This window comes from Mesoplodon mirus (genome assembly GCF_964341445.2).
Source record: "Mesoplodon mirus genome assembly, chromosome: 5".
NCBI classification, from domain to species: Eukaryota; Metazoa; Chordata; class Mammalia; order Artiodactyla; family Ziphiidae; genus Mesoplodon; species Mesoplodon mirus.
In genome coordinates this window covers 851,252-872,602 of record NC_138980.1, presented here as the reverse complement: position 1 = coordinate 872,602, position 21,351 = coordinate 851,252, and the positions used below count along the sequence as shown (strand labels likewise).

Here is a 21,351-nt window from a genome sequence, read left to right as displayed (position 1 = left end):
CTGGCCTCAAAGTTTCAGCTGGGGGCACTGGGGGACTGCGAGAGCATCTCCAAGCTTCTTTCCCTCCTTCCCTACTTCATTTCCTCCCTCTTTCCTTCCCTCCCACCCTCCCTCCCTCTTTTCTTCCTCCCACCCTCCAGCCTTCCATTCTTCTATCTTTCCTTCCTCCCTTCCTTGCACCCTTCCATCCATCCGTCCATCCGTCCTCCAGCCTTCCCTCCATTCATAAAGGAACTTCTGTGGGTCTAGCCCATGGTCCGTAACTCCCTGGAAGTTAGAGGAGAATGCAGTGAAACTAAGTGCACAGCTCTGTCAGTCTCCCACCTATAGCCCCAGACCTAAATACACAGCGTCCCAGCACCACAGAGCCAGAAAGGGTGCAGAGAGCAGGAGCACAAAGTCCCAGTCTGTTCACTCTGCTCTCAGGGTAGAAGGAAAACAGTGCAGAGCAGCAGTGCCGTGACTGACACCTCAGTCCAAAGGCTGCAGCCTCCTCTAGGCACCCCCACCCACAGTCCAACTCCTGGGCCATAAGCCAGTACCCCTGGGACTGCCACATGGTACCTGTGTCCCGAGGACGGAAGGTAGAAGAGACTCTGGGAGACTCAGAGGCTGATCCCTGGCTCTGCCGCCTACTTGCTGAGTGACTTGGCTAGTGAGGGCTCCTCTCTGAGAATCAGTCTTCTAATGCAGAAAGTGGCAATGCTGAAGTCTACCCCATGGAATAGTTGTCAGAATTAATTGGGAGATGGTGGTCAAGTGGCTCTCGTGCGGTGGGTGCTCAGTGAAGTGAAGGTGTCCTTGTTGCTCTGGTTTTCCAGCTTCCTGGCTCCCGGGGGACAGGCTCACCTGCCCTGGGACATGCCTTGTTGAGGACATGCCTTGCTGAGTGCTGCACCCCTGCACCAGGCTCCCCGGGACCCAGCATTGCTGAAGTGCTGACAGCCTGAACAGGAAGGGCCAGCTGGACAGGACATGGCCAACAAGTGTGGCCTGGGTCTGCACACGATCTGTGCTCTGCGGGGAGGAGGCTGGGGAGGCCTGGTGGGTTACACGAGCGTGCATATCTCGGCCTGCTCCCCAAACCTGACCACATATGCATCCAATACAATCACAGAGTCACTTCAAATTTCAAGAACAGCAACTGGTTCTATTATCCCTCAAGCTGGAAGCAACTTCCACAAACTATGATGGGGCCCTGATTCCACCAATGTTCCTGCAGGAGACCAGACTGAAAAGGCACAGCAAGTCTTGCTGTTTTCTCCCCATGGAGATGAACGACTCTAATCATCAAGCTGGTGACAGGTTTTAAGCCAGCGGATCATGGCAGTCCCAGGGCCTGGGATGGTTTCTTGTATCAGAGGCCACTAGGAGAATTTGGAGGAGAAACAAAATTGATCAGGACGACCAAATGTCCTCCAAGTGCAAATGTATAAGAACGAGATCTGTGAAAATGCAATTCTGTGGCAAGAAGCCACAGAATTTTGGTTTAGTCATTTCCAAAAACAAAAATGTGATCTGAGGCATAAGACCCTATGTACTTGGAACCACAATTTGATCTGAAACAGAGGGACCCTGACAAATGGAGCTGTTCAGAGAACAAAGGGACCCAAGAGGGGAGGGAACTGGAGACCGCAGCATGGCAGGGCAGGCCTGGGGCTGCTGACACAGGAGGAGAGAGGGAGGCAAGGCCTGGGGCTCAGAAGGACTGGTGGCTGGAAGAGGGAATGGCCTTACTCTGTGTGGCCCTCTGGAGAGGACAGCCCCAGGTGGCTGACACAACCCCACAAGGCGGCACTTGCTACCAGTTAGAGCTGCTTGGGGGTGGGTTGATCTGTTTGGGGAGGTGGTGAGCTCCCTATACTGGAGACATGCGAGCAAGGTGACATGACTCTCTATTATAGATGCTGTAGAAGGGCAGGGGATTGGACCAGGTGACCTTCAAGTCACCGCCCCACCTGGGCCTAGGTGGTCTGGAGCAGGGAGGAGCTCTGGGGGCTGGGCAAGCCTCTGACCTACCTTCTCCCGGCTGCTGTGGGCGGTCAGGGAGCGGTGGGCTGCCCCGCGCAGAGCTGTTCTATAGTTGCAGAAATTCCCTGTTGGGTCCATCTGGTGCTGGAAGGAGACAGAGACGCATTTGGGCAACTGTGTCCTGGGGATGGCTGGTGGCACCCAGCAGCCCAGCAGCCTTGCTTACCTCGAGGATGAAAAACTTGGCTGTCTTCACTTTGGCCCAGGTCTTCTTCAGCCTTGAGACAGGACTCATGTTCATGCCAGCTGAAAGAGGGAAGGCTGAGCTGGGGGCAGGGCCAGGCAGGGAGGGGTGTTCTGAGCTGCACAGTCCCTCTGTGAGGCCCCCAGCTGGCCTAGCCCCTCAGGCTGCACCCTGACCAGGGCTGATGTTTGTGGAGCCTCAGCCTGACAGATGGAGGGTGGGTGGGTGCTAATGGACACTGTGTACAGGTAAGCCTGGCTTCTGTATGTGCAGGGTCCCTGTCCCAGTCCCTGTCCCACACTGGCCCTATACTGTGACCAGGGGCCTGCTTTGGGCCCCTGCTTTCCCTGGTTCCGGGGACACACTGCCAAGCTCTCATCAAGCACCCTGAAAGGGCTGGGCTTGCCTCAAAAGGGGCACCCCTCCAAGACCTTTGGGGTGGGGTGGGGGGAACATGGGCCCAGCCTGCACCCACCCCCTGCTCAGGTGGCTTGCACCCCACCTGCCATGTGTGCCCACTCCACCCTCTCTGGGAGCACTTGCAGGCTCCAGGCCTGGCCGGCCCACTCACAGATGATGGCCATTAGGGAGTTGAAGTTGCCGATGTTGAAGCACTCACGGGCTACGTCGATGAAGAACTCAATCACCTGGGCCCTCCGTTTCTTCTTGGACGGCTGGGGACAGGGCATATGAGCCTCAGTGATGAGGTGTCCCCACCCTGCCCTGACCACATATCCTGCTTACCTGTCCTGTCCCTCATTAACCTTCTTTAAGCCCATTTCACAGCTGAGTTGCTTGATGCCTAAGCAATTTGTAGCCCAGGGGCTGAGGCTCTCAGTGCACCCCGGCTGGAGCTAGCACAGAGCCCATTGCCATGGAGGGCCGGATGGGGGCTGGTGGGACACCTGTTGCCACACAGGAGCCGCCTGCAGTGTGGGAGGTGCTGGGGGCCCCTCATGTCCTCCTGCTCTCTCAGGCCTAGCTCCAGCACCCCTACACCTAGAAGCAGAAAACATGGCTCCCTCACCTCTCTTCCCAGTACCAAACTTCTTCACTTCACATGGGGTGCGGGGGCCCCACGGTGACCCCGAGGCCCTGTCCCCTAGCAGCCCCACCAATGCTTTCTGTCGACTGACTGTGATTTCAACCCCAGCTCGAGTCGAGTGCGTGAGACTTTGACCTCTCTGATGGGTCAGAACCAAACTGTGTCCTCTCCCAGGCTGAAGCGCTGCCTGACTCCGGGGTGGGCTCTGTCCAGGCTTCACTCAGGCAAACCCTCATCTTGGCTGCCAGGCCAGCGATGCGGTGTCTGCAGCAGGCAAGGCCCACGGAACCCTACAGTGTTCTGTAGGTTGCCCTCCTCCCATAAGTGCAGAAGTGGTCCTTACTGCGGCCAAGAAGCTTGCTGTGGTGTCTGAGGAGCTGTGCATCCAAAACTCCTTCGGAGAGCTGCCCGCCTGAGGTCCTGCCCTGTCTTTCATGGGACAGCGCACACGGGGATGGTGATGGTGACCGAGCAAGGTGGGGGATCAGGGCCAGCTACTAGGGTGGCTGTGGGCACTCTGACAGGAAGCGCTGTCTCAGGCTGAGGTATCACAGATGAGTTTCTCCTTTCTCGGCCGCAGACCCCTCATAAACACCTTATGCCCCAAGCTCTGTCTTAGCGTCTGCTTCCAGAGAGCCCACCCTGGCACATAGGCTACCTCCAATCTTCCCCTGAGACGGGGGACCTTGGGCTTCACCTGACAGTGGGAGAATGGGCTTGGGAGAGGGTTCCACTGCCATAAGGAAGGGAAGAGGGTGGGCAGGGTCTGGCTTGGCGGGGCTGAGACCCGGTGGCGAGCATGTCCAGCTCAGTGTTGCCTGGTCCTCCTGCTTTCCAGGAGAAGCCAGAGACCTGGACTTTAAAGTGCAATCTCCCACTTCTTAAAGGTTAGATGATTTCTACCTCTAAGTCCTGAGTGAGCCAAATGGAATTCGGCTGCAGGCCAGACCAGTCTGCCCCAGGAACAGGTGGAAGAAGCAAAGCCCCCCGACCCCCTCAGTAAGCAGCTCTCTGACACCCTCTGTGACTGGCAGGTGGATCCACGCCAGGCAGGATCCACGGGCATGCCAGGATCCACCGCATCACTGGCCTGGCAGCTAAGAAGGGGGTTTTCCAGGCTCTTCCCAGAGGGGAGATATCACGACAGGCAAGCTGGGTGACACCCGGTGTCCCAGAGCGTGCCCAGCCTGGCCCTGGGCTTGGAAACAGGCTCATGATGCTCTTCTGGTTCCCTCCCAAGAAGGCTCCTCTCAAGTCCTGGCCACCTTTGGCCGTGCCAGGTCAGGCTCTGGCTTCCTACGCACCATGCAGATCTCAGTAGCCACGAGGTAGCACAATCTGTTGAACCATTTCACGTAAGCTTCCAGGTTGTTAGTCTTGTCACTGAAACAAGGCTAGGAAAGACACAAGGACCATGCTCAGGCTTTTTGTCAATAACTTTTTGAACACGAATAACGTTTTGAAGTCAGCCATGATCATTATAGACAATCTGGGAAATGTCGAAAACCTCAAAACCATCCACAGATATCTCAAAACCATCCACAAGTACATGATTTGACATGTATCCTTCTAGTCTTTTTTTCTATACACTTAAAGACATAACTTAATATGATATATATATATATATATCATATACCCACACACACAATTAATCCTCATTATTCACAGATTTTTATTACAGATTTTGTGTTTGTGAATCTGTCTACTTCCTAAAATTTCATTTGTAACCCCCCAAATAACACTCATGTCACTTCTTGGTCATTTGTGGACATGTGCAGAGTGGCAAAACATTTGAGTCACCCAATGCACCTGTGTGCTCCCAGCTGAGGTTGAGCTGATGCCCTGACTTTTGGTTTCAGCTCCCATACTGTAAACAAGTGTCCTTTTTGTAGTCTATTTAGTGTCTTTTTTTTTTGCATTTTTGTGCTTTTTCTTGGTGATTTCACTGTTTAAAGTGAAGACAGCGCTGTCGTGCTGTCTTGTGTTCCTAAGCACATGAAGGTTGTGACGTGCCCTAAGGAAAAAAACATGTGTTAGATAAGCTTCGTTCAGACGTGAGTCACAGTGCTGTTGGCCATGAGTTTAATGTTATTGAATCAACAATATATATTAAATAAGGTCTTATTAAACAGAAACACACATAAATCAAGGTTATATATTGACTGGTTGATGAAAATGTTGTGATGAAAGGCTTGCAAGGAACCTAACCCTGTGTTTTCCCCAGGAGTAATGGCTCAGTATTTGCTAATTCAGTGTTCACAATGACTACAGGATATAAAGATGGTGAATAATGAGGACCAACCATATGTATTTATGTACGTATGTGTGTATGTATGTATGTATGTTTCTATCTCTATCTCTATATTCTATATATGTTCCCACATTTTCCTACATGAACCCTTTCATGTGCTATAAAATATTCTTTGGAAACATAATTTTAAAAATTGATGTAGACTATTCGACTGTATAAATGTACTATAATTTCAGAGAATCCAAAAGAAGTAAAGAAAGAAGGAAAAAAAAGCACAAGCGGTAAAGAAGACAAGGTACAACAGAAGACAGTAAAAGCAAATCCATCTAGAGCAGTAATTACCCTGATATAGACCAGTCAGTGTAATTAAAAAAAATCCAGCCTTCTGCTATTTTCAAGAAATACACCCCAAACCCAAGGATATAAGTAAAAAAATGGAAAAGTACACGTGATAAATATTTATGTGATATTTATCATCACATAGCTATATTAATATTAGACAAAATAGACTTTAAGGCAAAAAAAAGACGCCAAGGCAAGAAGCATTAGGAGAGTTTAAAGGGTAACTGCATAAAGATAAAAGTTTTGATTTATTGAGAATATGTCATGAGTCTAAATTTGTCTGCACCTAATAGCATAGCTTCAAAATATGGAGGCAAAAGTAATCCAGAAAGGTAAATTCCTTATAAAGAGGAAATTAAGAATACTTGTTCATTAAAAGACAAAATAATGAGAACGAAAAGCAAAGCAACCAACTAGGAGAAGAAAATTTGCAGTACATCTAACTGACAAGGGATAATTAACTAGTACACATTTTAAAAACTCACACAGGGCTTCCCTGGTGGCGCAGTGGTTGAGAGTCCGCCTGCTGATGCAGGGGACACGGGTTCGTGCCCCGGTCTGGGAAGATCCCACATGCCGCGGAGCGGCTGGGCCCGTGAGCCATGGCCTCTGAGCCTGCGCGTCTGGAGCCTGTGCTCCGCAACAGGAGAGGCCACAACAGTGACAGGCCCGCGTACCGAAAAAAAAAAAAAAAAGACAACGAAAAAAAACTCACACAAAACTCTTAAAAATCCTTAAGAAAAAGACAAATCACCAATAGAAAACCGAACAAAAATCAGGGACAGGCATTTCATAGACGAGAAAACAAGAATGTCCAAAACCCATGAAAATATGCTCCATTTAACAGTTTGACAAAAATTTAAAAGCCTGACAATTTCAAGCATCAGTGAGGCTGTGGAGCAAGAATAACTCCCTGCTGGCAATGTAAATGGATACAGCCTCACCTGGCATCACCTGGTAAGGTTGATCCTATGCCCACCCTGTGACGGACACAGTGATTCCCTTCGTAGGTATATATTAGAGCAACATCTCAAAGTGTTGTCCATGGACTCCTGGGGGTCCCTGAGACCGTTTCAGGGGGTCCACAAGGGCAAACCTAATTTCATATTCATAGATTATTGCCTTTTCACCTTGTTGACATTTGTACCAATGCATAATAGAATGATGGGTAAAATTGCTGCCACCTTAGCCTGAATCGAGACCGAGTCACCAAATGACACCAGTGGCCATTGTGTTCTTCACTACCACACACTCACAGTAAAAGAAGAAAAGTGAGTGTGACTAAGAATGTCCTTGAGGACACAAAACTTTTCAGTGTTATTAAATCTCAACCCTTGAGTACATGTCTTTTTCATGTTCTATGAAAATGGGAGTGCAGTTGTCCCTCGGTATCCTTGGGGGAATGGTTCCACCTCCCCCCTCAGATACCAAAATCAGAGGATGCTCAAGTTCCATATGTAAAATGGTGTAGTATTTGCATAAACCTATGCACATCCTCCCGTATACTTTAAATCATCTCTAGATTACTTATAATACCTAATACAATGTAAATACTATGTAAATAGTTGCTTGGGTGAGCAGCAAATTCAAGTTTTGCTATTTAGAACTTTCTGGAGTTTTAATTTTTTCTAATATTTTTGATCTGAGGCTGGTGGAATCCGCAGTTGCGGAACCTACAGATACGAAGGGAGAACTGTAGACATAGGCACTTCTGCTGCACACAGAGTTTTGATGGTGGTCTTGCAGAAAAGCACTGGTGTGACTGACTTGTGAGCTGAACTTTACTCATGGAGCACCATTTTTACCTGAAAGAAGGACTGACCCATTATGGTTACTCAGACTTCAGTATTTGGCTGATATTTCCTTGAAAATCAACAAAATGAGCCTGTAACTTCAAGGAAGACAACTGATAGTATTTGTTGCCAAGGATAAAATTCAAGTTTTCAAGAGAAAATTGGGAACTTATAAAACATGTATCTGCCTCTGCAGCTTGACAGCTTCCCAATACTTAAGAACTTTTTGGGTGATATCAATAGTGAATATATATAATGAATATCATTTTAAAATATCATATAATGAAACATGCCAACATTCAGAAGTTCTGCTTGATTCAGTGAACCCATATTTTCCAAATGGACAATATATGTCACAAAATCCTGCATGGGCAAAAAGATCCATTCGAGATGCAAGATGGACCAATGAATTTTAAAGTGATAGAGTTTATTTTCAGATTCCAAATTGCAGCTGATCTTAAAAAATTACCCCTTGTTGAGTCTTAGTGTACTATCAAAGAAGAATATTCACAATTATCTGAAAAGGCTGTAATATACTCCTCTTTTTTCCAACTACATATTTGTGTGAGGATGGATTTTCAACCAAAATAATGTTGTCAAGAGATTGAATGCAGAAGTAGATTAAGAGAATTCAACTGCCTTCTATTGTCAGTCATTAAAGAGATTTGTAAAAATACTGTAAAACAATATCACTCTCTCATTAATTTTTTTTATTTTGGAAAATAGAGTTATTTTTCATAAAACTTACATTAACATATAATGAGTTATGATTTTTGAATAAATAAATATTTTAAAAAGTTATTGGCTTTAATGGCTAATAGAATAAATACCGGTAGATATTATTAGTACATAATCAAAAGTTCTTTGGGGTCCTCCATAATTTTTAAGAGTAAAAAAGGCATCTTGAGACCAAAATATTTGAGAACTGGTGCCCTAGAAAAAATGTACCCACACACATTAGAAATGTGTAAGAATGTTCATAGCAGCAATATCTGCAATAGCCAAGAGTCTGGAAACAACACAAAAATGTTCGTCTACAGTAGAGTGGGTAAAGAAATGTCACGGGCAATCTTGACGTATTTCACAATAAAAAATAATACTTGGTAATGGCCAAAACCCCAAACAAAACAAAACAGAACAACAAACAACTCAATAAGAGTAGCAAAGTCTCCTTCCCACCCTTCTCCCAGCTCCATGCTGGGCTCCCCACAGTAACCAGTATTCCTAGAGATTGTCCACACGCATGTGCAAGGAGATATGTATCGTGCACCTTCCTATCTGTTGTTGTTACACAGATGGTCACATACTCTTTGCCACTGTTCTTCACTCCACTTTCTTTTCTCAACAATGGGCCTTTGGTGATTATTCCGTTCTTACAGTCGCTCTTACTCTAATAGTTGCATGGCATTCTATGTATGGATGTATTATAATGTTTAATCGAGTCCCTGTGGATGGTAAGGTAGCTTGCTTCCAGCCTTTGGTCATAAAGCACAGAAAGATATCCCAAATACCTTTGTGCATACATCTTTGTGTACATGTGTGTGTATATCTGCAGGGTAAATTGTTAGGTGTGGAAAGTTGGGGTCCGGAGTGTATATTTCAAGTGTTGATGCTATTGCCATGCTGCTCTCCAAAGTAGCTGTGCCAATTTCACCCCTTACCAGCCGTGTATGAGACGGTCCCTTTCCCTGCACATACACACCCATAATGTTTAATCTTTGCTTATCCCGAGAGGTGAAATGCAATTGCATATTTAGTTTGCTCTTCTTTTATTAGGTGCCAGGGCAGAAGACAGGATATTTCCAGTTCTGGTTCGGATTTAATTCCTTGATAAGCACCAGGCTAACTGCTGGTTGGGCTCTGAGAGAGAGGGGCAGGCTCTGAAATTCCACCTTCAGAGGGAAGAGCATGCCCTTAACTTCCCTGGGCAGCTGGCACCAGCCCGCGTTCCCCCGGGTGGCCGCTAGAGGGCATCAGCACCCACCGCAAAGCACCGGGAGGGCACATGGGGTCTTGGAGCGGGCCCCGTGCGAACCTCTACCCTCTAACCCACCCAGGGCTTCTGCTCCTCGACCGCCACTCCGCCCTCGCAGGGTGGGTGACCCGGCCAGGCTCATCCCGCCCCCCCAGGCTTCCCCAGGACTCAGGGCTGCTGGGGTGTGATGGCCTTGGGCTAGGGGCATGGGTGGGGTGGGCACGACCCCTCCAAGCCCATCTGCCCTTGGTCCCTCCGAAGCTGGCTCAGCTGATGCTCCGGGGATCCCCCAGAGGAACCGGTGAGTAGGGGTCACTGCTGGGACAGTCCGTCCAAGGGCCTTCTACCTTTGTGCTGGCCAGAGGGTCCTTGTTCACAAAAGCCTGGACAAATTCCTCAGGTCCAATGTGTCGAAGCCGTTCCTGCACCAGAGACAGAAAAGGGGTTGGGAAAAGGGGAAATGTATGGGGAAGGGATGCTCCCTGGGGCCCTGGCGTGGGCCCACCTGCCCTTCTCACCGGGCCTCTACAGCCCTGTTGTGGGTTGTCACAGAGCTTAGCACCATCTTGAAAGGGGCAGCCCCTCCTTTCTCATGCTCAGGGGCTGCTGTATTTCATGGGGGCAGGGGTCAATGTCTCCATAGGGAATGCTTGTGGGGTGTGATACCTAGGAAACCAGGTTCGAAATCGGGTCATTGAAATGACCTGCTCCCTCCGGGGTAGGCCTGGTGGCTAAGAGCATGGGGTCTGGGTCAGAATTGAATCCTGGCCCTGTCCCTTCTGCTGTGTGACTTCTGGCAAGTCACTTAAACACTCTGGCTTTAGCTTCCTCATCTGTGAAAAGAGAATAATAATAGCACCTATCTGGTAAGGTGGTGGGAAGATGAGATAGTGCATGTAATTGAATATAATGCCTGGAAACCAGTAAGGGCGCCATAAGTGATAGAGGTTTAAAAGAAAAGAACCCTACTCCCCAGCTTCCCTCCTCTCTGGGGCAGGCCCCTTTGGCCTCTGCATCCTCAAGGAACCCAATATACTGGAGGTTAGGCCAGGGCATCCCTTTCACACACAGGAAGGCCTGTCTGCGCTTCTCTGGAAAGCTGGGGTGGGTACAGTGTGACTGTGTGAGTCCTGGATGGGGAAAACCGAGGCCCAGGTGGGGAAGGCCCTCGATGTGGGAGGATCACACGTCCGGTGGTGTCAGAGCCAGGATCTGAACCTAGTTCCTCTGTCCTAGGCCTGGACTCTCAGGCAGGCCAGAGGTCAAAGTTGGGCAGGGCCGGTACCTCCAGCCTTCCTGTTCCTCGCCCCAGGTGTGGTGAGAGACTGCTCCAGAGTCAGGGTCCTCTGGAGATGCCTGGGTGGCCCTGATGTGATGGGCTCAGGCCCTGGGTTAGGCTGAGACCAGGTGGGGGACAAGATGGGGAGTTGGGGGGTGGCCGGCTATTTTCAGCGTTCCAGGCTCTGGCTCTGAGTGGAGGGTGGTATGGACCTGCTCACCAGCTCTACGTGGGTCAGCTGCTGAGCCAGTGCATAGGGGTCACTGCAGATGCTGAGGAGCTCCCTGTGGATAGAGGCTGGAGGCTTGTTCCTGTAGGAGATGGGCTTGTCAGTGCCCAGCAGGCTTTCTGGCCCCTGGCCCAGAGCCGCCAGCTTCTGGTGCAGAGCCTGCAGGAGCTGATGCATCCTCTTTCGGTATGCCTGGAGGAGGGTAGAGAGAGGGTGCTCAGGCCTGGAACCCTGTCCCCGCATATCTAATCTCTGAGGCAGGCAGGCTCCCCAGCTGTCCTAGGTGTGCCTGCACCTCCCCCACCCTGAAACAGGACCCAGTCCAGGGCAGGCTGGGTTTGGGGCCTACAGTCAAGGCTGGATGGGGAGAAGGCTGCAGGATCACCAGTGGGAACCAAGAAGAGCACACATTAGGGAGAGTGGCTGGGTGTAAGCCCCCCCAGCTGTCTGGGGAGAGGGGCAGCGTGGGGTGGGGACTGCCAGGGAGTGGAGGGAGAGAGGAGGGAGATGTGGAATGGGCCCTGCCCTGGGCGCTAGTCTTTTGCTTGGCTTCAATGGGGGTCCCCTCCTGGCTCCCAGGCCTAGCTTGGAGAGGCTTTCCCTGACCAGTCTTGCTGCCCATCCTCTGCCCCTGGCACTCTGTCTCCAGCTCACCCTGTGTGACTTCCTTATGGGACTACTGCAGGAGATGATTGGGGTTGTTTACTCCCCTGCAGAATGACAGCTCGGCAGGGGCAGGGAAGTCCGCGTTAACCTCTCTGTGTCGCAGCTCTGGGCATGCAGTGGACACTTAATAAGCATTTACTGTACCGACAGAGCCCCTCACCATGCAGCTCAGATGCTCTGGGCTTGGTGCAGGGACCACCCTCCCACCCCATGGGGAAACTGATTATTGCCCCTCAGAGACCCCTATTTCCAAGGAAGGTGCATCAGACTAGCTGGGTTTACTGAGCAAGATGTCCACACATTCCCAAAGGTTTGGTCAGTAGCCCACAGAACAGGCCTCTGCATGGTCAGCAAATGGCTCCCCCAGAGGTGGATTCAACCCCCTTGAGCCAGGAGCTGGCCTGGGAGTGGCAGTGGGCATCTGGGGCCTGGACTCCTGCCAACAACAAGGTGTCAGGAAGACAGGTTCCCAGCGGGGCCTGGTCCCAGAGGCCTCAGAAGAAGGTTGTGGATAGTCAGTACTGCCAGGTAATTTCAGATAGAAACAGTGCACGTTCTTCATGCACACAAACCCAGAGGCATTTTCCAGGTGGGGCGTAGGGTGTAGGGCTTGCCTGGGGGACCTTAGTGTTTCCTCAAGTCTCTGATGGGGCTCAAAGGAGCACTGAGGTCCAGCATTGTTGGTGCCCAGAGCTCTGGTGATGGATGTGGCATCCCAGCCCCTTATGAAAGTGCTTCTCTGTGGAGTGGCCAGGGCAGCTGTGGTAGAGCCCTCAGGACGCAGGAAACCCGAACCCAAACCCTAACACTAACCCTAACTCCCAGAGCCGTGGGGGGCAGACCCAGAAGGCACCCATGGCTTAGCTGGGCAGTGTGTGGGGAAACTGAGGTCCAACTCTTCCCTTTGTCACCAGTGGAAGGAACAACCCGTCTCAGCTTTGCTGTATCCAAAAGTGTGGTCAGCACACATGCTGCCTCCCAGGTCTTCATTTGAGTGCCAGGAAGATGGTGAGTTAGGTCCAGTCAGAGCCAGCCCCGGTGACACAGTCTCCGGTGATCCCCGACACCTCCACCAGCCCCCCACCCCTCTCTGCTACCCAGCCCAGAGGTGGCTACACTGGCTGTTGAGATCCTGCATTTCCCACTCAACCCTCCACCACCCCATCTGGCTCCCCTCCTGTCACCAGACTAACTTTCACTGGCACCAAGGACCTCCTGTCATGAAAGCCAGGGGCTGTTTCTCAGGCAGCATCTGCCTCAGCTCCCCGGTGTCTCCTGCCTTGGGTGTTTGCAGGCTTGTCTGTCTGCACTGTGATTGCGTGCTGGGTTCCTCCTGCCATTGTCTATTCCTCTCTTCACCATCCTCTCTACTTCATTCCTGGGTTTTCTGGTTCATGTGCAGAGTGTCGTTTAGTATTCGTGTGCGGGCAACCTTCTCCTCTGATCTCCAGAGCCATGTGGGCAAGGGGCCACCTGGACCTGATGCATGCAAGAAGTCATGCTCTCCTCCCCAGGGCTGCCTCTTCCGCCGGCATCCCTGTCCACTGAACGGAGCACTGGCGTCAGGCACCTGGACGTGGAGCCATCCTCAAACCACCTTCTCCCTCAGGCCCTCCAGGCCATCACCAGCCCTCTTGATTTTGCTTTCTTCCATTTCCATGCTTGTCGTCCACCACAGAGTATGTGGTCCAGGCCATAGTCATTTCCCCGGTGGCTGCAGTGGCCTCCTCAGTGGACCCCATGCATTCACGCCAGCCTCTCTCCATTCCACCCTGTAGCAAGAGTGTTCTGTTCAAAATGCACATTTGACCACTGCACGCTTCTTCCCTAAATTGCCTCCCTGCTTTTGCAAAGACAAAAAGCCTGACATGGCTTGGAGGCCCTGAGGTCGGCTCTGGGCATGCTCAATGGCCTCCATGTAGCCCTTGCTCCTCTTTTCTGTGCTCCAGACACAGACCACTCCCCCGTCCCTTTGACCACTTGTCCCTCCTGTTCCATGACCCAGGCAGGACCTGTACAGCCTTCTCCCTCTGAGCTCCATGCCCTTCCTTCACAGCCCTTGTCCAAGCCTCTCACTGGAGTACCAGCTCCATGAAGGCAACACTGGGTCATTCTTTGCTGGTCCCCAGCATGAACAAGAGGGGCCCACACATATTTGCTGATTAGATAAAACTGGCCTTCACCTGCTTCTAGTCAGTCAGCCTCTCCAAGGCAGACTTCAGAGCCCTACTGAAGTCAAGGATGCAGTGCATCTGTGGCTACAGTTTGATAGAACCGGGCACTGGCCCTATTTTTAAAAATATGCAGACAGGGCTTCCCTGGTGGCACAGTGGTTGAGAGTCCGTCTGCCGATGCAGGGGACATGGGTTCGTGCCCCGGTCCAGGAGGATCCCACATGCCGCGGAGTGGCTGGGCCTGTGAGCCATGGCCGCTGAGCCTGCGCATCCGGAGCCTGTGCTTCACAACGGGAGAGGCCACAACAGTGAGAGGCCTGTGTACCGCAAAAAAAAAAAAAAAAAAAAAAAAAAAAAAAATTGCAGACAATTTAGCAGGACTTGTTTCTATTGAACCAATATTCACTCCAAACAATTGCCATTGCTTGCGTGCTAATTCATTTAAAAATTTTCCAATAGTGTTAACCTCAAGCTTATCTGTTGGTTTTTTCCTGAATCTTCTATTCCCTCTCTGAATGTGGATAAGGTATTTGACCTTCTCTTTGACCTCCTCTCATTCTCTCACTGATTTCTACACCTTGTGGACACTGTCTGGGAGATCTCAGTGAATCCGGGCAGGCCCAGGGACCTGCCGCTGAGAACGCCAGTGTGTTCCTTGTCACTGTCAGGAGCCCACATTCGCAGCGCCAGGGTGCACCCAGCATGGCTCAGCTCTCCCCCAGTGGCTCGCCCGTGAGCTGGGAGGATGGGGGCTGGGCTGTTTTCTCTGTCATTCTCACAGAGCCGCCTGTTGCATGCACGGAGCCGGGTGTGAGTGCAGAGGTCGCCGTCCAAGGGTGGCCTGGGTGGTGGCCATGGCTCTCCAGGGGCCTCCAAGTTCTCTTGGACCAAGCGTTTCTTGATTAGGATCCATTTCCATCCAGACAAGTACGGGCCCTTGTTTTCTGAAGTTCCTGAAAGCTCCCACCTGAGCCAGCCCACGGCTGATGTCCAGTGGGCTTAGCCCACCTGCACAGGCAGGAGTTCTGCACCCACTGCCAGCTCGTTCAGCTGTCCACCATCTATGCCCTTGGCGGGAGCTAGTAGAGAGCCATGTGAGTGGGAGAGCAACGCCAGAGCGAGGAGGGCTGCCCGTACAGGCAGCCTCCTCTGGCCAGCCCAGTGGGTGTGGCCAAGGCACTGCTGTCCTCCTGTCCTGTCTCCCTCACCAGGGCTGTGACTCTCTAGGCCTTCCTGTGATCCCCCAGTCTCCCTCAGCCTCGGCATTGGCCTTCCTGAGCTGTAACTGCTGAGCCCAACCTACCAGGATGGGAGCCGAGGGTGGACTGGAGCAGCACAGAACCCACAGTCATACAGAATGGCCTTCCCAGAGCCGCTCCAGCCTCTTGTTCCCGGTTACTGAGAGGTGGTGGGGAGCACAGTGAGGACATGAGGCTTACAGGAAATGGCAGGGGGGCAGGAAGAAAGAGAAAGGTGTCGCCTTTCACAGCCACTTTGATGGGGAAGCCGCACTCCTTCCTGGCCCTGTACCACCTCCTCCACGTTCCTGAGCAGCATGGTTCTCCTCACAGCCCTTTGAGGGAGGGCTTATCATCTTCCCTGTTACAGAAATTAATTTAAGGTCCAGAGAGGTTAAGTAACTTGCCCAAAGACACGCAGTTCTGAAAACACTTGTGCTCATCTCATTGTATTATGCACAACACTTTATATCATTTGATCCTATCTCTGTGTAAGAAATCTTTTACAAGATGATTCTGAAATGTTTTTGGAGCAAAAGATATAATGCCTAGGATTTAAAAACATAATTTGGAGGGAGGGGAAGTGTGTGCGGGGATAGAAGAAACAAGTTTGGCAAAATGTTGATAATTGTTGAAGCTAGGCTACGAGCACACAGGAGTTCATGGTTACTATTATCTCTGTTTGTATATGTTTGGAATGTTCCATAACAAAAGTTTCAAAAAAGTTAAAAATAATCCCCATGTGCCTGAACTTTGGAAAGAACTTGTTCCTCATCATAGCTCACATTTACCAAGTGCTGAAATACGAGCACACCTGGCTTCAGGGCCTTTGCCGCAGACCTGTGTGGTGGGAGCAGTTGTCGTCTCTGTTTGACTGATGAAGAAACTGAAATTCAGAGCGGGGAAGCACCTTGCCCAAAGTCACATAGCTGTGGTTTCTGAGCCGGGATCTGAGCTCAGAAGGTCTGACCCAGACCTCATGTTCTGAGTCCTGTGGGCTCTGCCTCATCAGTTTGGTTCAGGCCCCACCAGCTCCTTTCCCAGCTGAGACTGTGTCTGTGATGGGAGGGGAGCAGCCTGCAGGCCACCCGCAGCATCCAGGGGAGGGAAACCAGCACCTACAGGACATCCCCTTGGAGCAGGTGCTTTCTGGGGAAGGGCAACTTGGGGGTTACAAAGACACATGGGGCACCCCTGGCCTGAGCCTGGGTGGGTGGCATGGAGACTAGGGAATCCCAGGTCCAGTTCACACCACTCAGCACACCTAATTGGATTCCAAGGGAAGGAACGAGAAATGCCCCAAATGAGTTATTTCTGCTTTGAAAATCCACACCTGGTGGATGACTGCTTTCTATAGCCCATTGATAGATCTTGGCTGTATCTTATTTTCATCTACTGGGTAGTTAGAAAAGATTGCCCGGCACAGTCTTGACAGATTCTTGAGGGCTCAGTGAGGAGGCACTGCTTCTCAAGGAAACAAGTCCAGGACTTACACCCATCCCACGCCACCGTGGCCAGAATGGCAGGGTCTGCCTCTGAAATTGCTCTGCCAATGGCAGAGGCAGGCCTGATAAGGGCAGATAATCCATCTTGTCAATGGCTTAGAGCTCACCTGCTTGAAGGCCTACTGTGTGGGGGAGGGAGATAAAGCAGAGGACTGGGCTCTCATCTCACTACATACCCTCTGGTCCATCCATCCATCCATCTACCGTCCCTGCAACCATCTATTTACCACCCATCTGTTACTGCCCACCTCCCCTTTTATACAGTCACCCACCCACAGATCCATCAATTCACTTATCTATCCTTCCTCCCTCCATTCTAACATTTGCCCTCATCCATCCATTCATACATCCATCCACCATCCATCCATCCATCCATCACCATCAATCCAACATCCATCCATCCATCCATCCATTCATACATCCATCCACCATCCATCCATCCATCCATCCACCATCCATCCACCCACCCACCCATCCATCCATCCACCATCCGTCCATCCCTCCATCCATCCATCCACCCACCCACCTTCCCATCCATGTTCTCACCCACCCATCCATACCCACACACACCCATCCACCTACCCATTCACTCACCCTCCCACCCATCTAGTCATCCATCCACCTACTCATCTAGCTATACCATGTCTACCTTTCTCCTCCACTTCCTTCCATCAGTCTCTCCACATCCACTTACCCCATAAACGCCCCTGCCTACCCAACTGTCCAAACATCTTTCTTTCCCCCTCGACTCATCCATCAAAGTAGCCAACTATGTACCAAGCCGGTCAGTCAGCATCTCCCCTTCCTGCTTCATCCTTCTGATCCATCCAATCATTGAGCCTTCCCTGAGTCTCCTTTCTGCTGCAACCTAAGCCAAGTGTTATAATCCCCAGATGGATCAGGGGATGCAAAGGAGGAGGAGGAGATGACCCTCATCTCACCGAGCTCTCAGAACAACTAACTTGCTGGCTATGTGAAATGACCTCAGGGCAGGGCATCCCTTTCTGAGCCTCAGTTAGGCCTTGGACTTTATAGCTTCCTGGTGCCCAGCCTGCCTTGGCAGTTCTCCTTTGGCACTGGCTGGCTCTGTGTTCAGACCCACTGTGGGGCATGTCACTAGCTGTCAGCTTGCTACATTCAGTCTCCTCCCAAGGCAAGCGACATGCACTCCCCCTCAGTGTTCTCACCCTAATCTGGGAGGTAGGGAGTAGGGAGTTTTGTTCCTCTTTCATCTTTAAGTGCCTTCCCCAGAGTCATGCAGCTGGGAGAGCAGGGCAGGGTGTGGGGCGCAGAGGTACCAGATGCCCAATACACTGGCTGCCTCCCAAGCTACTGGGGAAGAGGGTTCTGCCAGGCCAGCCGAATGGGTCATTGGCCAATGGCCCGACCACGCAGCCACAAGAGCCCTTCACTTGCCATCTGATGCCACTGATGAGAGCAGGACAGGAGAAAGGTCAAGAGACCAGGCCTGGAACCAGAGGCCTGCTCTCCCTGCCAGCCCTGCAGTGCCTGATTCTCTGATGGGGCAGAAAGGGGCTGATTTTAGAGGGGCTGCAGTGTGCTGGTGGGGAGATGAGGACCCTGAGGCCAGCCCCAGAACAGGCTCAGATCTGGGGTGTGAGGGTGTAGACAAGGTGAAGGGACTCCCGCTCGGCTCCGCCCACCTCGTCACAGGGGGCGATGCGGCCCACCACGTCCTTCAGGTGACTGATGGTCGACTCCTCCTGGAAGTCCCGCGGGAACGTCTCTGTCCACTCGGCCAACAACTGGAGCAATTTGGGGCCAAACTTCCGGACCTGGGCCTGCAAGGCAAGCCGAGGGTCGTCTGCATTTGGTGAGGGTTGCTTGGGAGGTGGGGGTCACGGCAGCCACTGTCTCAGCCACTCACTGCGCGTCTGGGCTGTCCGAGGGGCAGCGGCAGTGGCCGAGGCGTGGTGGGTCTAGTGTCTTCTTTGTGCCAGGAGGCAGAGACGGGACATGGGGATGGGGGCTGACCACGGCAGAGCAGAGGGGGACAGACACACGTTTGGAATGGGGGTCATCTCTTGTTTGTAACTGCCGGTCATCCCAGCTCCCTTTCTGTGGTGACAACATCTCAGTTTTCCTGTGGGGTCTCCCTCTCCATCCTTCCCGGCGGATCCTGACCCAGGGCTCCAGGGGCGTGCCCAGATCAGTGCTCGCCAATCAGGGCATGGCACACCCCCATCATGCACCGTGATTGGCTCACAGAGGGGCATGTGGCCTAAGCTAAGCCAATGAGATCGGGGCTTTTATTTATCGGGATCCTCTTTCCACAGGATTGGGAAGGGTGGACCATGACCCTGGAGCCGCGGAGGCCATCAGTCACCGTGCAGAGAACCTGCCTAAGCAAGAGTGAGGTTGGCCAGAGGAAAACAAAGCAAGGGGTCTTAGGGAGAAAGACCACGTTTTAATGGTGTTTTAGTCCCTGGAGCCAGTGGTAGCTTGAGACTTTGCAGTTACATGAGCCAGTAAAGTCCCTTTGCCTTAGGCCAGTTGAAACTGGGTTTCTATCACTGGACAGTGGAACCCTACTGACACATGTATAAATAGACAGTTGCAGCCCATGGGATATGGCGAGGGACAGGGGAAAGGATACGGGGAACCGAGGGAAGGCTGAGCCAACAGGGGACCCGCAGAAGAAGAAAGGGTGGAACAGAAGGTGCTGGGGGCAGGGAGACCAGCAGGCACTGCAGGGCCATCCCAGGCCACAGATGGGGATCTACTCATGGGACTCTGGGGGCCCAGGTCTGGGCTGTGTGAGCTCAAGGCTCCCCTGGGGCATTGGAAAACAGCCCTGGGGTCAAAGGTTCTGACTCTCTCCCTTCTGGCTCTGGGCTTCCGACAAGTCAGAAACCCCTGTGGGCTCCCTGTCAGGAGAATGGGAGCAATCGCTGCCTCTCCAAGATGTCGATTCACGAGTGCATGCCAGGGGAGAGCCGGTACACTCGGAGGCCCCCGCCCTGCCCTGCCTCTCACCTTGTCCAGCACTGGCTTGTCCAGCTGCTGCTGCTCGATGCACAAGTGGCAGACCCGGGCCAGGAGCTCCCGGGGCTCGATGAAGAGGCGGGAGCTCAGCAGGAAGGTAAAGATGTAGTCTTTCTGCGGGGACACGGGAGGAAGGCAGCATGTGCTCACCAGGGCATGGAAGGACGCGCCTCCCGGCCTACTCCACCCCCAGGCCCAGCCAGCCCCAGCTCTGCTCTCTCCCCCATGCCTGGTGGAAGAGAGCCCAGTCTGCTGCCCCTCCTCCCCACTGGGTGGATCACCCACCTCAGGGTAGTAGTCAGCTTTGGGCACCAGCTGCTCGATCAGGGTGTCCAGGGAGGCTGAGGATGGAGCTCCGTCCAGGGGGGACTGCCCAGCCTGCTCACCATCCGTGGGCTCAGGGGGCGGTGGGCCAAGGCAGCCTGGAGTGACCATGTCGGAGGTGCTCAGTGTCCGGGGCATGCCTACCTGCAATGGCAAAGGGCATTTGGACCTGCTGGTCCCCCGGGATCCTGGCTGGGCAGGCCCTGCCTCCCATAGGCTCTTCTGTGCCCACCTGAGCCCAGTGATCACCTCCTGGGAGGGCTGTCAGGGAGGGATCCCCCCACCCCATAGCCACTGCATCCCCAGGAATCATTTCTTTTCCATTATCATTCTTAGCCATTTAGGGACTGACTGTTTCCAGTATCTACTCCTACTTGCAGTGAAGGTTGTTTTTGACCAGGCTTAAACAATCAACGTATTTGCCCTGCCGCTGGCCACAAGAATGAATCAGGGGTGGACCTGATCCAAACTAGAGGGCTCAGGTGCAATCCTAGAACTTCTGTGGCACTTGAAAGCTCTTTCCCCTGGGTCCCTGAGCAGTGGAATGGCACTGTTGGGACCATCTTGTTCCTCAAGGAGCCAGGAAAGTGAGCACATTCTTGAGTTCAGTGGGTGAGGTCCTGGATCCTGCTGTGCCTGAAGCTGCTCTGTGGACTGCTCCATTACATGAGTCTGTTTGAGTTTCTCTCAGGTGCAATCAAATGACTGTCCAGGCTCTTTGTGATTAGGACCCACTGACCTGTCCAGCTATTCCCCCCTTGCAGGAAGGCTCTCCCACCATCTTCAGTCCTCCATCCCTCTGCACGTGGCTGAAGTGACTCCCCCTAGGTGGGACCTTTCCTGTTTCCCTGCAGCAACCCCTCAAGGCTGGGCCTGACTTCCGGTGGGCATCAGCAGATTCTCCCTGTCGGCACTGTGGAGTGCTTGGGGTGCTGCTGCTGCCTGGTACAGAGAAAGCTCTCCAGCCAGACCTCCTCCAGGTGAGGCCAGAGCACACATGTCTTCTGACCCAGCACTGAGTCAAGGTCCTGGCCTGCAGCAGGCACCCGTCCACGAGTGTGCACTGGACAGTGCTTCCTCCCTCGGGCTCTGCACATATGCCTGTTGGCCAGTCTTCCTGAACGAAGGCTTTGGGGCACTTGTGGCAGTGAGTCCTGGCCAAGCCTGTGACTGTTTAACCATCTCCCACACGACATTCAAGTAGCCCCCGCAGCCTTAACTGTGGAGTCCTGCAGGCTCACCAGAGGGGCCTTACAGGGAGCAGCCTCCCCACTGACCCTCTCACCTCACCCCTGCTGCCCCCATGGCA

General features: G+C 52.3%; 1 protein-coding gene across 1 annotated transcript in view; it reads right to left on the bottom strand.

The window, feature by feature from the left end:
* RASGEF1C (RasGEF domain family member 1C) overlaps positions 1–20,180 on the bottom strand; it is a gene marked incomplete at its 5' end in the record, with an annotated part of 32,725 nt that extends 12,545 nt beyond the window's left edge. Inside the window, 9 exons of the mRNA XM_082623815.1 lie at positions 2,020–2,115; positions 2,198–2,277; positions 2,787–2,889; positions 4,565–4,654; positions 9,969–10,043; positions 11,121–11,321; positions 18,377–18,514; positions 19,710–19,832; positions 20,004–20,180. Coding sequence (XP_082479941.1) covers positions 2,020–2,115; positions 2,198–2,277; positions 2,787–2,889; positions 4,565–4,654; positions 9,969–10,043; positions 11,121–11,321; positions 18,377–18,514; positions 19,710–19,832; positions 20,004–20,180 — 1,083 coding nt within the window. The remainder of the gene's footprint in view (positions 1–2,019; positions 2,116–2,197; positions 2,278–2,786; positions 2,890–4,564; positions 4,655–9,968; positions 10,044–11,120; positions 11,322–18,376; positions 18,515–19,709; positions 19,833–20,003) is intronic.
* Between the last annotated feature and the right edge of the window lie 1,171 nt (positions 20,181–21,351).